Source organism: Papilio polytes, unplaced genomic scaffold, assembly GCF_000836215.1.
Source record: "Papilio polytes unplaced genomic scaffold, Ppol_1.0 DF824393.1, whole genome shotgun sequence".
In the NCBI taxonomy this organism is placed as follows: domain Eukaryota; kingdom Metazoa; phylum Arthropoda; class Insecta; order Lepidoptera; family Papilionidae; genus Papilio; species Papilio polytes.
The window spans coordinates 1-15,374 of NW_013524811.1; the positions used below are offsets into that span (position 1 = coordinate 1).

Below are 15,374 nucleotides of genomic sequence, written 5' to 3' on the forward strand. Positions count from 1 at the left end.
CTGCTGCACCGCATCGACCGCACCTCGCCGCTCTACCGCTACACGCCGCAACACTTCGCCAACAACAGGTCAACCTTTAACATAAATTTACTTATTGTTTCTGATGTAATTATGCACCTGTTTAGGAAGTAGCGCCAGTGGTGGAGAAATTGAAAAGCAAATGTTAGCGTGGTATGGACATGTTAAGACATAAACCAGAAAGAGTTAAGATTGAATGGCTACAAAGGTAAAGGAAGACCAAAGAAAGTATGGATTGTGAAAGATATGCTTAAGAAGGGAGTAAATTCAGTTATGGCTGATAGAGATATATGGAAGACCACATACTGTGCCGACCCTACATAGGAACAAGGGTGAGATGAGAGAAGCGGCCATTACCTATAGGCGTCGCATTTGCTGAAGTCTATCTTTGCAAATGAAATGCAATCCACAAAGCACGCACAGAATGAAGGTATCCTACCTATGCGTCCCATCCCTTGACAAATCCACTGCCCCTTACCATCCTCTTCTTATAAGAAAGGGAGAAGAATGAAATTAGATCTGCAAGTACACTCAAATTATACGCAGAACTACTTCCACTTGCCTATCTTCTGATTGTAACCAACTCATTATATGTTTCCTCTGTGACTTAAGGGTGACTGATATGAATGAAATAGTTTTTTTTTAATTAATTCTTCGTCTCTGGAAGGTATGGAATTAAGGGTTTATATTCACAGTTACGAAATAACTATAAGCTTGAAGGGAGCATCAGCGTCAATGGGCACATTCACGCAAAGCCAAACGTCGTATGTACCGCGCGAGGTGTTGTGGGGACATCGCTTCCCCTCTGTCGTCAAGTTAGTAACATTTAATACTATTTCCACTGACACATTCATAGCACGAATATTTTATATAGCAATCGCGATTTAAGTGAAAAAAACTTGTGATTCTACAAAAGATTTTCTTTTAAGTAGAATTTGCACCTTTCTCCACAGGTCATTATTCAACCTTTTATTCTAGCTTTCTCTCGCAATTTCATCCGCGTGGAATATAAAAAAACTAGCTGTTCCCGTGCGATTTTATCAGCATAAAATTATTTTATTGTTTACATGTGTCAAACTGACATGACATGACAAAACTTGGCAATCTTGCTTCCTTGATGTTGGCAGCAACTTATGGTCTCTTTCCCACATTTATCCAAAATATTTACCCCCTAAGTTTAATGGCGTGAAAATATATAGCCTAAAGCGTGACGTAAGTATAGGACTTTATATTAAAAAAGGAATTAGTCAAAAATATGGTGTAATTACTGACATCTTAAGCAACAAAGAAGTGTGTGTTTACGCTTTATTATAATAATATAGATAAGTAGTTAAGTACCCTATGTGTTCTTCCAGACTACCCTATACTGTCACAATCATTGAGTGCACCAGTCAAGGCTACAAACTCAAATATCCATCTAAACTTTCGCATTTATAACATTAGTAAGACCTTAGTTAGATGTACAGAATAGTCTGGAACAAATAGGTTACTTTTTTTAATTCTACGCAGACAGAGTGTCAGGCGAAAGTTGGTATTTAATAATTACAGATATGACCCTCGTAAGCAGAAGTACGTGGTGGATTATTCCAGTCTGGATGTAACACAAGCGGTAGATACTCCTCAATGCAGTGCAAGAGAACTTTACAGGTAACCTATGAAACTGTTTTAATTTTAGTTCTTTCCCACCATCTTCTAATAAAGGCCTAGCTCTTGCTTAAAATTATAGCCTATATCACTCACAGTAAAATCACCTTTCTAACGGTAAAAGAATTTTTAAAATCGGACCAGTAATTTTTGATATATTTTAATACATACAAAAATACAAATCTCCTTTCTTTATAATGTTAGTATAGATGGGAAGGGAAGTGGGTTTGGCAGTCAAGATACACAGGAAGTGGAAAATAAGATAATAAAATAATAATAATAAAAATGACGTCACTGTCAGATAAGGTAACATCCGATATTTCCAACATATATTTTACACGTTGGATTGTTAATAGACAATTTACAATTTGGTGGGACAGGCACTTAATCTCTTAGCAATATTAAAAGTTCCTACATTCAATTTGAACTGTGTTTTGATCAAAGATTCATAAAATATATACGGGAAGTATAGTTGACACTTCACTTGGGACATTACATAATTCACTAGCTCCATCTATTAAAAGATCCTCAAAATCACATTTCAATAATAATTGTATTTAAATTAATTGCCAATAGATGTCTCTAAATCAAATTTAAGTTTATTTTGTGACACTGTTTATTTTATAACAAAAGATGGAGCTTATTTTAATGTGGATTTATTATAACATGTCAGTACAAGGACATGAGGTGGCACTTGACAACTAACATAGTACCTAGTACTAACAGTGGTAGTGCCCGCTTTAACATGTTAGCACTGCAGGACACGCTCCCAGTCATACCACGACCACACAAGACAGGCGTGAAGTGGAAGCAATTCCGTGTACAGTCTGACGAGTGTGGTGGCGGAGACCTAATTTAGGTCCCTTTCTCTTTACCACTCTTTTCTTATAAGGAGAGGATGGGAAGGGGAAGTGGATTTGATGGTGGAGGAGATGCATAGGAAGGGCATTATCCTCCTTATGTGCGTCTTCTCCTCCGTCGGATAAGGGTAGGTAACGCATCTGCGATCGCGGATGTCTATGGGCAGCGCTTCGCCATTTTGGCGGATTCAGGTGGCCGCTTGCTAGTTTGCCACCTTATGTTATAAAAAAAAAATTGTTCACAATGTAGTCCAGTGTTTATCAAAGTGGGCGATAGCACCTCTTGGGGCTTTTGAAACCTAGAAGGAGGCTTTATATGGCCCTAGAAAAAATGGGGGAAGTTAATGTAGGTTAGGGGGACGATGTATAATTTGTAATTTCATTTATCATAAAGTTTTTTAAATTTCACTAAAATTGTATAAAAATAGGGGTGCTGAACCTTAATTTTAAAGGGGGGCGGGAAAAGAAATAAGTTTGATATACTTTGGTCTAGTCTATATATTTCTTAAATGTCTTATATATCAGTTATCTTCTTATATAACCTTCACACTTTTATTCTTAATTCTATAACCTCCTTAGATCCAGTGCGTCCAGCAAGGAGAGCGCGTGTCCTGGTACTCCGGGCAGCTTCAGTGAGAAACTCTCCACATTCCATCTTGAAAGGACTTCCTCTTTTAAAAGGAGGGATAAATCTTAGAGTTAAGTAATTTTATGCGATTTCTATTATTTTTGACCGACTTCCCAAAAGAAGGAGGTACTCAATTCGTCTGTATGTGTTTTTTTAAAGATGTCAATTCCTTCGAAGATTAAAAACTTTATTATTGTGTATTTGATCTTTGTATTTACTTGTGATAATGTTCAATAAAGATTATTTGAAGATATTTCTTTTATTTTTTACCTTTTGTGTTCTTTTCAAGCAGCTAAATGCCTTTTAAGCAGCCTATATATTTATCTCTATTTGTTACAAAGAATTGCCTTATTTACAAAAAACTACAAATCTTACAATGCTTACGAACAAAGACAACCATTCGCTGTTTATTTGAACAAACGCACCTTCACATTTCTAGGCCAAGAATTGATCAAAACATAAAATCAGTACAAATATATTTGTTTCTTATCTTTCGTAAGGATAAAAGGGGCCTTATCTTATTCTCAGATAAACGACACTTAGTTGTGAAACGCACCTCCAACATATAACACGAACATAACAAGACAAAGTTACAATTAACTAAAGATAAGAAATCATTCAAATTTAAACGCGATGAAGTAAATATATTAACTAAAGGGCAGTATAAAATAAACAACAAAAAGTAACGTAATTTAAAAACAAGATGGAATTCGATAACGAAAGAAGAGGCAGTAGAAACCGAGCCTTAGAAAGATCATTAAGCTATTCAGCGGCTATCGGCAACGGATCCGGGAGATCCTCTATTGAAATACCAGCGATGGTGAACACAGAAGTCTACACAAACGAGGAAATAAAGAAACAATATAGGATATCACAAACATACGTCGAAGGGAAGGAAATCACATTTCCCAATGTCGTAACCAATATTGATTCAAATCCAAAACAAACAGTAGACAGTAAAATATCTGATATATCACAATATTCAAGTGAAGATGAACAAACTGACAATGGTTTAACAATGACTATTGATGTAGAAACAGATTCGAGCCCTAAATCAGATACAAGACACATATCGGATGCATCGACACAACCAATGGTCAGTTCTATAGTGACAAATGAAACATACGATAGAATCGATTTTATTGAAAGCATATATAACGACCCGGATGATTTAGTAGGTCACGGATATTCTACGCCGTATAGTAAACGTAGAAAGAAAGGGAAGAAACGAAGGTGAGTTCAATTTAATATTATTAACTACAATTGTTTACACGTTTATATAAGATGTTTTATTTATAAACAAACGAGCTGTTGCCCGCGACTTCGTCAGCGTGGTATTAGAAAACAAACTATGTAAATTACAAAAAGCTACGTATCCCTCGGGAACCGGACATTTCTCTGAGATGAAGCTTATCCCTTGTGTACTCCAGACTTTGTTTTATATCTGTGCCAAATTTCAATAAGATATGTTGAACCGTTGCAGAATTATCGAGTAAACAATAAAAAACTAAATTAATGAATCCCACGGGAACCTTAACTATTCCCGGGATAAAAAGTAGCCTATGTCTTCCAGACTATGCATTTATCATATTACTAGCTGTTTCCCGCGACTTCATCATAGATAATAATAAACATAGTCTATGTTACAGTTTCTAAAAGAAGTTTTAGAATCGTTTTTGAGTTATTTCAGTACATGCAAAAATACAAATCTTTCTTCTTTATAATATAAGTGTAGACTAGCATAAATGCTATTCACTGTCTCAGAGCTCTCGTACTTATCGGTTGATAATACAGTTGGGCACTTGATCAGTATGGATGTATGGAGATATATTACATTAAATGGTTTTAACTTGACAGACAGATTTGATTAAACTAGCAGCCGAAGTCTGTATTATAATTTGTGAGTCATTGCATGCACAGAGTGGAGAAACATCCTTCGAGAGAGTGTCAAGGAGAGTCGCGACCCTCAGGAATGAGGAAACGAGAGAGAGAGAGAGAGAGGGAGATGGCATGCAAAATAGCCCTTTGTGTTTATATCTGAAACTAAAACTACACTAAGTGAGACTCTCAATTCGGCCATTAATCCTTTTCTTTGAATCTCATTTAATGACACAAAAAAAATCTAGAAAACAATATTGATAACTTATCCAAGTTGATAAACATTGGACGTAATACTTAGTACTTACTGATTCATCTACACTATGTTTTAAAGATTTGTATTTTTGTATGTAATGAAATAAATTGGATTTCAAAAAATTATTTCACTATTAGAGGCAAACCTTAGACTAAACAATCCCACAACGTTCTCCGATTTTATTGTAGCCAATTCAACTGTTTAGTTGCACAATATCGAGTAATGTTCGCAACTCCATAAGTTCATAGGAATCAAAGCGCGACTAAACAGTTGTGCGATAGTTCAATCAAAGGTGTGCACTCTTATAAACCATTGAAGCGGTATCGGTAGATTTCTGTTATTACGTAGATTAATACTAAGTTAATAATTTTGGTAAAAGGTTGAAAAAAAGGGAGAACATAATAGGTTATATTTCTTATTCCACGCGGGCGAAGTCGCAAGCAACAGCTAGTAGCTAATATAAACATACATATATCCTAAACAATCTTTGTTACAATGATTATTGATGTATGTTATCTAACTTATTGAGACTTGAACAATGAGAATTCGTACTCAAGAACATGTACTCCGAAACTACAAAATACGCTATCCCTTTTTTGTATACTCGCTGTTGCTCGACTATGCCCGTAAGAAATTAAATATTCATATAAATACTTCTTACTAATATTATAAATGCGAAAGTTTAGATGGATGGATGGATGTTTGTTAGCGTTTGTAGTCTAAACGGCTGAACGGATCTCCATGAAATTTGGCACAGGTATAGAACATAATCTGGAAGAACACATAGACTACTTTTTATCCCGAGAATAGTTACGGTTCCCGTGGGATTCATTAATTTAGTTATTTAATGTTTACTCAATCATTCTGCAACGGTTCAACATATCTTATTGAAATTTGGCACAGATATTAAACAAAGTCTGGAGTACATATAGGATAAGGTTCATCCTCGAGAAATGTGCGGTTCCCGAGGGATACGTAGCTTTTTGTTATTTTTATAGTTCGTATGTACTCTAATACCACGCGGACGAATTCGCGGGCAACAGCTAGTAAATAATATAGCCTATGTTACTCACTGATAACATAGCTTTTTGATAGTGAAAGAATTTTTGAAATCAACACAGTTTTTGAGTTACTTCAATACATACAATAAAGCAAATCTTTCTTTTTTATACCATTACTGTAGACTAGCTGTTGCTCGCGACTCCGCCGCCGTGAAATAAAAATATAGCCTATGTCACTGTTAATGGTGCATTTTTTTTTAATCGGCCCAGTAGTTTTTGAGTTATTCCATCATCATCTCCCCTGCTTTATTCCACTCCCGTAGGGTCGGGGCGCCGGGTTTTCGTCCTCCAAAGCACTCTATAATCCGTCAAATCAGTCATCACTCTCTTTTTGATCATGTCACTTTTCACGCAATCCATCTATCTCTACGTCTACCTCTACCGGTGTTTTTTTTGAGTTATTCCAATACATACAAAATTACTTATCTTTTCTCTTTATAATATTAGTTGGCAAAGTGGTGAGTCGATTGAGGAAAGTAGTGTAGTAGAAGTAAGAACGGTGCCACGAACCCGCTGCTCGGTCTATGTTGTTGATTTGCTATGTGATGTGTAGATTCCGAAATGTATTGTGTTAATCCGTGCCTCTAGTGTTTTGATGCTCGCACTTCACCCAAATGACGCCTTCGAAACCAAGACCCGGTAGTAATGATGTCGGGGAGAAAACAGAGATGGAATTATAAATATTTTATACTGAACTTTACAAAATGTAACGTCTACAACTCCTTGACCCACTTGATTGTAAATTAGACGTACATGTTTCAAGTATTAAGGTTCATACTAATACTATAAATAGAAAAAAAATGTTTGTTATATTGTAATGATAAGGCCCAAAAACGATTGGACTGGTTTTAAAAATTCGCCATTTGAAAGCAACCATTATCCACGAGTAACATAGATAGGTCATAGGCTATATGTCACGCAGACGGAGTCGCAGGCGAGAGCTAATATAGATTACCTCTCGCCCGCGACTTAGTCTATACTATATTAGTATATACTAATATAATAAAGAGGTAAGATTTGTATTTTTGTATGTATTGAAATAACTCAAAAACTACTGGGCCGATTTTAAAAATTCTTTCACCATCAGAAAGGTAATTTATCTGTGAGTAACATAGGCTATATTTTATTGTTATTAATGTTTAGGAACTAATAATAATTAAATATAAAACACAGGTGTTGCACGAGACTTCGTCCACATAAAAAAAATAGCCTATGTTACTTATAAGATAGCTTTTTAGCAGTGAAGAAATTTTTTAAAATTGGCCCAGTAGTTTTTAAAAACAAAACAAAAATGACAATCATTCCTCTTTAACATTAGTATATTGGTTACCTTTTTAAAATTGTATATTTCATATTGTCGAAAATTTTGATTATCTTATCCGGGTTAACGATAGTATCTTATCGTTGGATTCTCTTGAGATCAGGGCTTTGTCATCGTATACGCCGAAATATTTGAATCGAAAAAATATTTGTATTTTATCTATAGTTTGATAAGCTTATTTAGTCACACCTCCGAACTAAGAACTAGTTACTTAAATTCTTTCTATGAGTATTGGTATGTACAGTCGCGGAAAACCGCAGTGTAGCATTTTATTGCAACTATGCAAACTCCTGCAAATAACTAATTATATAGCTATGAGTGTAAACAAGGAAATAATAATAAAAAAACTAACACTGTAATACTAACCGATTTTTTTTCGTACAGCCACATTTATAAGTTGTGTTGTATTGGTTTTTGTTCCGCGTCTCGTTTCAAAATGTACAAACGATTGTACCTTTTGAGTTGGAACACCGACAGTTTCCTTAATTGTACTTTCTGTGATTTCTAACAGAAATAACGATCAATTAGAATCAGTATTATTATCCAAGTAACTTGTAAAAAACCAATAATAACATTCAATTTTTTTACGTAATTTCACGAAAAGTAGTAGAGAGGGCGTACACCTTTGAGTTAACAATCAGACAACTATTGTGTGATTGTCGATTGTTACGCAGTCAACTGTTTATTGCAGACGTCAACACGGTCGTCCGATCAGGTCACGACGCGTGGTTCACAAGAGCGGAGAAGAGAATGTTCCAGTACGCACAAATATACCAGCAAAGTCTATCAAATACATGCGTGACATCGTCAATACCGTGGTATGTGTAACGTATTTACTCCAAGTGTATCACGAACTTCGAAGTGTAGGTACAGTCGTGGAAATTCGCAATGATCCACCATAAAGATTGCTTTGTTCCTTGCATCGAGACTAACTCCACAAAGGTAAGAGTTGCGCAAACGACGGAATAATATAAAACAATTAGCCAAGGGTGGATCCAGCTTTGGCGCCACATAGTCGTGGTGTGGTCAAGTCAATATGTTTAAATATTTTGTCAAGTTCTTGACCAACCAGTTCAGGAGAGGGGGGGGGGGTCATGACCCCTACCCCCTGGATCCGCCGTCGTTGCAATTAGCAGTGTAGAACTATTTATTTATTTTGCGTTGTCTCGCGTACATTCAAGCGATTCTTGCTTTTTTAGCTGGAACTTTGACAAATTTCTTAATAGTACTTGTACTCGGAAGTAGCTCATATTCTTAAACTTCTAAATTTGTACATCTAGATGTTCATCATCTAGATGAATGATTTGTTTTTTTCAGATCAACAGCAAATGGCGTTTCATAATATTACTAATGATAGTAGCGCATTTCATCTTCTGGTTTATTTTTGCTGGTATCTGGTACGCGGTCGCGTCCTCGTACCAGGATGATATAGGAGACGGCAAGGAGCACTGTGTCACTGGTACATCGTCCTTCGCTGGTCTGCTTATGATGTCTGTTGAAACTCAGGTATGTCGAATTATAGTAGACTAGCTTACGCCCGTGATTCCTTTCGCGTTGAATTAAAAAAAAAACAAAAGTAAGTAGCCCATGTGTTCTTTCAGACTATGTTCTACACCTATGTCAAATTTCAGCAAAATCCGTTCAGCTTTTTAGGCTAAACTTTCGTATTTATAATCATACTAATATTATAAATGCGAAAGTTTAGATGGATGGATGGATGTTTGTTAGCGTTTGTAGCCTAAACTGCTAAACGGATCTCGATTAAATTTGGCATGGATGTAGAGAATAGTCTGGAAGAACACATAGGCTATTAATTTTTGTTTGTTTGAATTCTACGCAGACGGTGTCGCGAGCGGAAGCTTGTATTAGTATAATTCCTGATATTGTTAGTTAAAACTATTTAATTTCGCCTACATACGAGTATACTCCATCAACATTGGAATGCTCTATCTCTAAGAAACATATTTTTATTTCTAGATTTTTAATTCTACACGAATGAAGTGGCGAGAAATGTTAGCAATGTTTAAATATTTATTATTCTGCAAATATAGTCAAGTCTTTAATTATTTACTTACAATGTATTCTATTAGAAAATGTAATATTGCATATGTTAACTGTGAAATATATATTTCAGATGACAATCGGCTACGGAGTACGATATCCCAGCGAAGAATGTCCTGAAGCCATCATCGTTATGGTTATAGAGGTATTATATTGTGCTTTAACAAACATTTAACAAATCAACAGTTTCAGATAAATAAATAAAAAAAATCTTTGGATTACGGAACTTTTCAATAAGCAGAGGGTTCGAACTAAAGTAATTTTTCTCTATTCCAAGATTTTTTGCTCTGTGACAAACATTTTGTAATCTATGGTGACGCTTCCGCTGACCCTTTTTAAACCAACCTCGGAGCGACGCGGAGCAAATGTGTCAAAGTTACAATTGTGCCATTTTATATTACCAAAATTACAAATTTTTATAATACCAAAAGATTTCTATTCCTTTGTTCTGGAATAAACACAGAGTATTGTTGCCAGTCTCTTCGAACTGTTCTAAAAAAGAATAAAACCATAAACATTCGACACTGGCCCAATCCGCTAAGGGAGTGCCAGAGACAAGAAACTGAATTGATCTGAGCAAACATTTACAAGGAAAATATACAATTTTTAGATTTAATCTATCTGTTCTCAAGTAGCTTTATCCGTACGACATTATAAAAACTCTATTAACCCTAAATAATTGCGTAAAATGTTCAATTGCAAATCGTAAAATTCGATTATTTAATGCTAACGGTATTGGCTGAAAATTTAAGTAATGGCAACCTTGCTTCTTTGATGCTTTGGCGTATTTTGTCCCTTTCTCTTAAAGTAACTTTACCCAATTTAGACAATCCCTGAATTTAATTTCGTGAAAATATTGTCATATAAAAGTATATTCAAATATATGCTGTGAGTGTTGACATCCTATGTAACAAAGTGTGTTTACGCTTTTTTATATTAATATAGATATCATTTGCAGATAGTTGCTGGCACGGCATTATCTGGAGGACTGTCCAGTTTGCTGTTTACAAAGCTTGTGCGACCAAACCGACATCTCTCCTCCGTAGGATTTAGTAAGAAGGCAACAGTAAGTTTGTTTAATTGCCCTTAATACATATGCAACAAGTCAAAAAAATATATGTCACCTAAAGTTTAACACTGCGAATTTCCGTGATTGTACAGAGACCACTTTTCTGAAGAATGCAGTCCTTTTTTTATTCTTGCTTTTAAATCAATGGGAAAAAAGGACTAGAATTGGATCTAAAATTTAATTCCGCTATAATTAACTAGCTTTAGCCCACGAATCCGTTTGCGTGGAATTTGATTAAGTAACCTATTTGTCCTACCAGATATCTACATCTATGCCAAATTTTATCAAACTCTGTTCAGCCTTTTAGGTTACAAACTCTAACAGTCATATATTATTTAAACTGTCGTTGTTTTTACAAATATAATGTTCATAAGTTTGTTACCAGGATTGGATTATTTAAGCTCCCTATATTATCAACTAATATTAGCAACTGTGTCAAAATATTGGGAGCTAAAACAATCCAATCGTGGTAAAGAACCCTATCTTACGAACATTATAATCCTATCTATCCAAACTTTCCCATTAATAATACAGTCGAACCTCGATAAGTTAAAGTCCAAGAGAAACAAAACATTTTAAGTTATCAAAGGTCTATGTTGCAGAGGTTTTGTGCTCTGATGGGAAGGGAACATAATTTTTCTTGAAGTTACATAGGTTTTTAAGTTACGGAGGCTTGAGTTATCGAGGTTCTGTAGAACGAAAATTATACGAATAATGTGGTGTAGGTTTGCCTACGCGATGGAGAGCTGTGTCTCCAGTTCCGAGTGTGGGATTTACTGAACCTGCATCTTATTGGCTCCACTATCACTGCTTACATGCTCAAACCTATACGGTAATTTATTTTTTTATATAAAGTACCCTTAAACAACACCTACACACAACAATTTATTACATAATTCTATTTATTTTATAGAAAAAAATATTTCTAGAAACTTACTTAAAATACTTTATGTGCGTTAAAAATACAAAAAAAACCATGACGATTAAAACTTACATTTACTTATCCGCTTTATTACTCATGGTATAGACGTGCCAACTCGAATACCGCGCACAAAACTCGGTAAAAGCAATCTACACATGACGCCAAATTGGACGGATTTTGTTATATACTTTTTTACTATAAAAACATGTATATAAAGATTGTTTTTATATAATAAATTAAAGAGTATTTTTTAAAATTCCCGCGCCAAGTTGGAAAACACAACGCTTTTTCATAGTAGGTGATAGGTAGATTCACTTTTTGACTTTTGAAAGCTAAGAACCAATCAAATCCTTTGTCGTTATTTGATGACGTCACAACACTCCGGCCGCTTTTTAGTCGTACGAAATTTATTGTAATTTTTAATTCAATGGTTTTTTCACATGCATATTCCCTATTTAGGACATTAGAAGGTGAGATAGTACATAACTACATCCACCCGCTGCGTCTAAAGCAGGCGCGTGCATTACTTCTGTGGCCTGTGACGGTCGCCCACGTCATAGACTGCCACAGTCCGCTGTACGACCTCTCCGCACAAGATATGATGGATTACAGGTATGTTTGCCGCAAGCCTCGTGGTTCAGGGGTTAAGAACTTGACTTGTAATCTACAGGGTCTTGAGTTCGAATCCCGGATTATATCGATTTTTCGAATTTCATATTTATTTACACAATTACACAATGTCATCTGTACCTTTGAATAAACAGTTGTGCGATAGTTTCGTCAAAGGCGTTCGCGATCTCAAGATGTTCAACCTTTTAACAGTGAAATCAGTTGCAAGTTTCTGATATGGTTAGTGTTATAACAAATTAATCATTGCTTTTATGTGTATACTAGCTTTCGTCCACGACTCCGTCCGGGTGGTATTAAAATAAACATAAGTGAGTGGCCGATGTATTCTTCCAGACTATCCTCTATATCTATACCAAATTTCATCGAATTTCGTTCAGCCGTTAAGGCTACAAACTTTAACAAACATCCATCCATCTAAACATTCGCATTTATAATATTAGTAAAATATTGTCTTCAGGTTCGAGATAGTGGTGTGTCTGACAGGTTCCTCAAAAAACATGGGCACAGTCACTCAAAGCCGGACATCTTACCTCTCTAAGGAGATCATTTGGGGATATCGCTTTAAAAACGTGCTCAAGTAAATATGATTTTGTATTTTAAACTATGGAAAATCTCACCAATTGACTCACTCGATATCATAGTTGTTAATTTAAAATTTCAATGAATTTTCATGATCTGGAAAGGAATATAATAGGCAGAAACTGAATTTTTACGCTCGTAAATGTAATTTTTAATATCGACTTCTTCATACAGTTTGTCTAATTAAAGTTTGTTAGTTTTTAGCTCGAGATGTCGGCGTGAAATTAAAAATGTAATAAAAAATATGGCCTATGTTATTAACAAATAAATTACCTTTCTAATGGTAAAAGATTTTTTTGTAGTCCAGTAGTTTTTACGTGAATACATACAAAAATCTAAAAATACGAATCTTTCCTCTTTACCATGTAATATTAGAATAGATGACTGATTTTAATGGTTTTTTTCTATAGGTATTCTAAGAAAGAAGAGTCTTACGTGATTGACGTTGATAATTTGAACACTGTGGAACAAGTTGAAACTCCACTCTGCAGTGCAAGTAGATTGAAATTATTTGAAGACGACATTAAGTCATCTAACAACCTTCTCACTCCCACAAACATGTCTCTTTCCCCCACAAATATGTCGTTAAGTCAGGAATCTTCGACAATATCTAAAGTAGGGGAATCCGTTCCTTCATCCCCCATTTTTACGAGAACAGGAACACAAAGAAGTTTCGGTTGGAATTTCAGAAGATTCTATCCAGAAGAGAATAAGAATGTTGTTAGTTCTTAATTTGTTATACCTAAGTTAAGTTGTTATAATTAAAAAATAATTTGATTATGAGTTTTTTATTTCATAACGTGTCAGACGAACAAATTGTCATTTGAATACGCCAAAATAGCGAAATAGGATATTTCCCCTTTCTACACGTCTCCTCCAGATTCACTTTCCCTGTCCATCCTTTCCTTGTAAGAAAAGTATTATTAGTAGTATAGCTCTCTATTAGAACACACTCATTAGACTGTTCGCGGAATTGCTAACTCTTCACGCCTATCTTCTGTGTGGTCGCGGTATTTCAGCGGGCGAGCCGACCCATTCGTGTGAAGATGTATATTATGATTTTTAATTTAATGTGAAACAGCGCCATCTATCCGCTCAAGTTATAAATGCAATAAAGTTTGACACTTATAGAATTAGATGGCGCTGTTCTCACAAATTATAATGCCAATCGATTTTAAACTTCAGTTCAAGATTTTTCGAACTTGATATTTTTTTAAACTGTCAGATAATTATAAATTAATCAATAACAAGTTAACATGTGAATGTTTTTTCTTTAAATGCTGAGAAGATTTATTTTGTACTTCAATCAATATAACACATAGTACGCTAAAACTAAAATTTCCTACATTTAAATTCCGATAATTTAAGGAAAAATCGAGAGATGTTGTCGGGTGTGACCAATAAGTTAAATATATACTTTATATCGAGCAATTTTCCATAATAAGTCAATTGAGTTTTATTAAATTCTCTAAATTTTTCGAAACTTTACAAATTTGCATCTCTGAAAAGATCAAAAGATTAGATTTAGGTTGTCGCAGCGCCACCTATCGGACATCACGTACACCAACAAAAATTCAAAATCCATGAAGTTGCAATAGTTTCAAATATTCGTGTTAGGGCCATTAATCTATTTGTTAAGCATATAGCACAGGGTTATATGCAAAAAGGCTGTTTAAACTACCCTAGCCTACTTTGTTCTGGTATCGTTAAAACAAACGACTAAAACCCTTATCGCCAAGTAGTAGAATTCACAATACTTTTAGTTAATCTTATCAGAACTAGAATAAAAGGGAAACATTTAACAAGCAATTAGAAACTGCAAGGTTGGCCTTCGGTGAAAGAGTTTCTGATAAAAAAACAGGAAAGAAGATATGCATTTAACTATTTCCGAAGTACAGTCGAGGAAATACACGGTGAAACACTTATAGATAAATTGCCTTGTTCCTTGTAACAAGACAAACTTCGTTTCTTATAAATAATCAATAAGATAGCAATAAGTGCAAACGACAGGATTATGTTAAATTCTTTGGATGATAATACTTTAGAAACATCCATCAAAACATAGAAACTATTGTATATCTAAATCTAGTAAGATAATTTGATTCATAAATACTTAATATTAGATTTGACTACTGTTGATTTTTTAAATATTTAAACTAATACGATTTATAATATAAATAAAAAAGTTTAGATGGATAAATATACATCCAACGTCCATCCGTCCGAATGGATGTTTGTTAGAGCTTATAGTTTGAACTGCTGAACGGATGTCGATGAAATTTGGCATGTACAGCGTAGTCTGAAAGACCACATAGGCAATACTTTTGTATTTTTTATTCCACGCGGACAGAGTCGCGTGCGAGAGCTAACAGCATAAAGTCTTGAATGACTAATTCACGTTTCAAAAAAGTTAACTGGCTAACTTTAAATAGCACAAGTGTCTCTTA

At 34.8% G+C, this 15,374-nt stretch overlaps 2 protein-coding genes across 2 annotated transcripts; both read left to right on the forward strand.

The window, feature by feature from the left end:
• Nucleotides 1-6: 6 nt before the first annotated feature.
• Nucleotides 7-3,286, forward strand: LOC106110891 (inward rectifier potassium channel irk-1-like). Its single transcript, XM_013292843.1, has 4 exons — nt 7-68; nt 714-833; nt 1,567-1,665; nt 3,102-3,286. The coding sequence occupies exons 2-4, from the start codon at nt 754-756 to the stop codon at nt 3,217-3,219; spliced, it is 297 nt and encodes a 98-aa protein (XP_013148297.1). The 5' UTR covers nt 7-68; nt 714-753; the 3' UTR covers nt 3,220-3,286.
• Nucleotides 3,287-3,847: 561 nt separating this feature from the next.
• LOC106110829 (ATP-sensitive inward rectifier potassium channel 1-like) lies at nt 3,848-13,705 on the forward strand. Its single transcript, XM_013292755.1, has 9 exons — nt 3,848-4,383; nt 8,358-8,484; nt 8,984-9,172; nt 9,801-9,872; nt 10,686-10,793; nt 11,522-11,628; nt 12,178-12,330; nt 12,806-12,925; nt 13,338-13,705. Exons 1-9 carry the CDS (start codon nt 3,854-3,856, stop codon nt 13,657-13,659), a joined length of 1,728 nt encoding a protein of 575 aa, XP_013148209.1. The 5' UTR covers nt 3,848-3,853; the 3' UTR covers nt 13,660-13,705.
• The last annotated feature ends 1,669 nt before the right edge of the window (nt 13,706-15,374 follow it).

What these genes read in the sequence shown, in the direction of transcription:
- LOC106110891 (XM_013292843.1), top strand. Translation starts at nt 754, where the DNA reads ATGGGCACATTCACGCAAAGCCAAACGTCGTATGTACCGCGCGAGGTG. An exon ending in CGCTTCCCCTCTGTCGTCAA is followed by an intron (nt 834 to 1,566) that starts GTTAGTAACATT and finishes TAATAATTACAG; the next exon opens with ATATGACCCTCGTAAGCAGA. An exon ending in AGTGCAAGAGAACTTTACAG is followed by an intron (nt 1,666 to 3,101) that starts GTAACCTATGAA and finishes TAACCTCCTTAG; the next exon opens with ATCCAGTGCGTCCAGCAAGG.
- LOC106110829 (XM_013292755.1), top strand. Translation starts at nt 3,854, where the DNA reads ATGGAATTCGATAACGAAAGAAGAGGCAGTAGAAACCGAGCCTTAGAA. An exon ending in TGATGTCTGTTGAAACTCAG is followed by an intron (nt 9,173 to 9,800) that starts GTATGTCGAATT and finishes TATATATTTCAG; the next exon opens with ATGACAATCGGCTACGGAGT. An exon ending in TACATGCTCAAACCTATACG is followed by an intron (nt 11,629 to 12,177) that starts GTAATTTATTTT and finishes TTCCCTATTTAG; the next exon opens with GACATTAGAAGGTGAGATAG.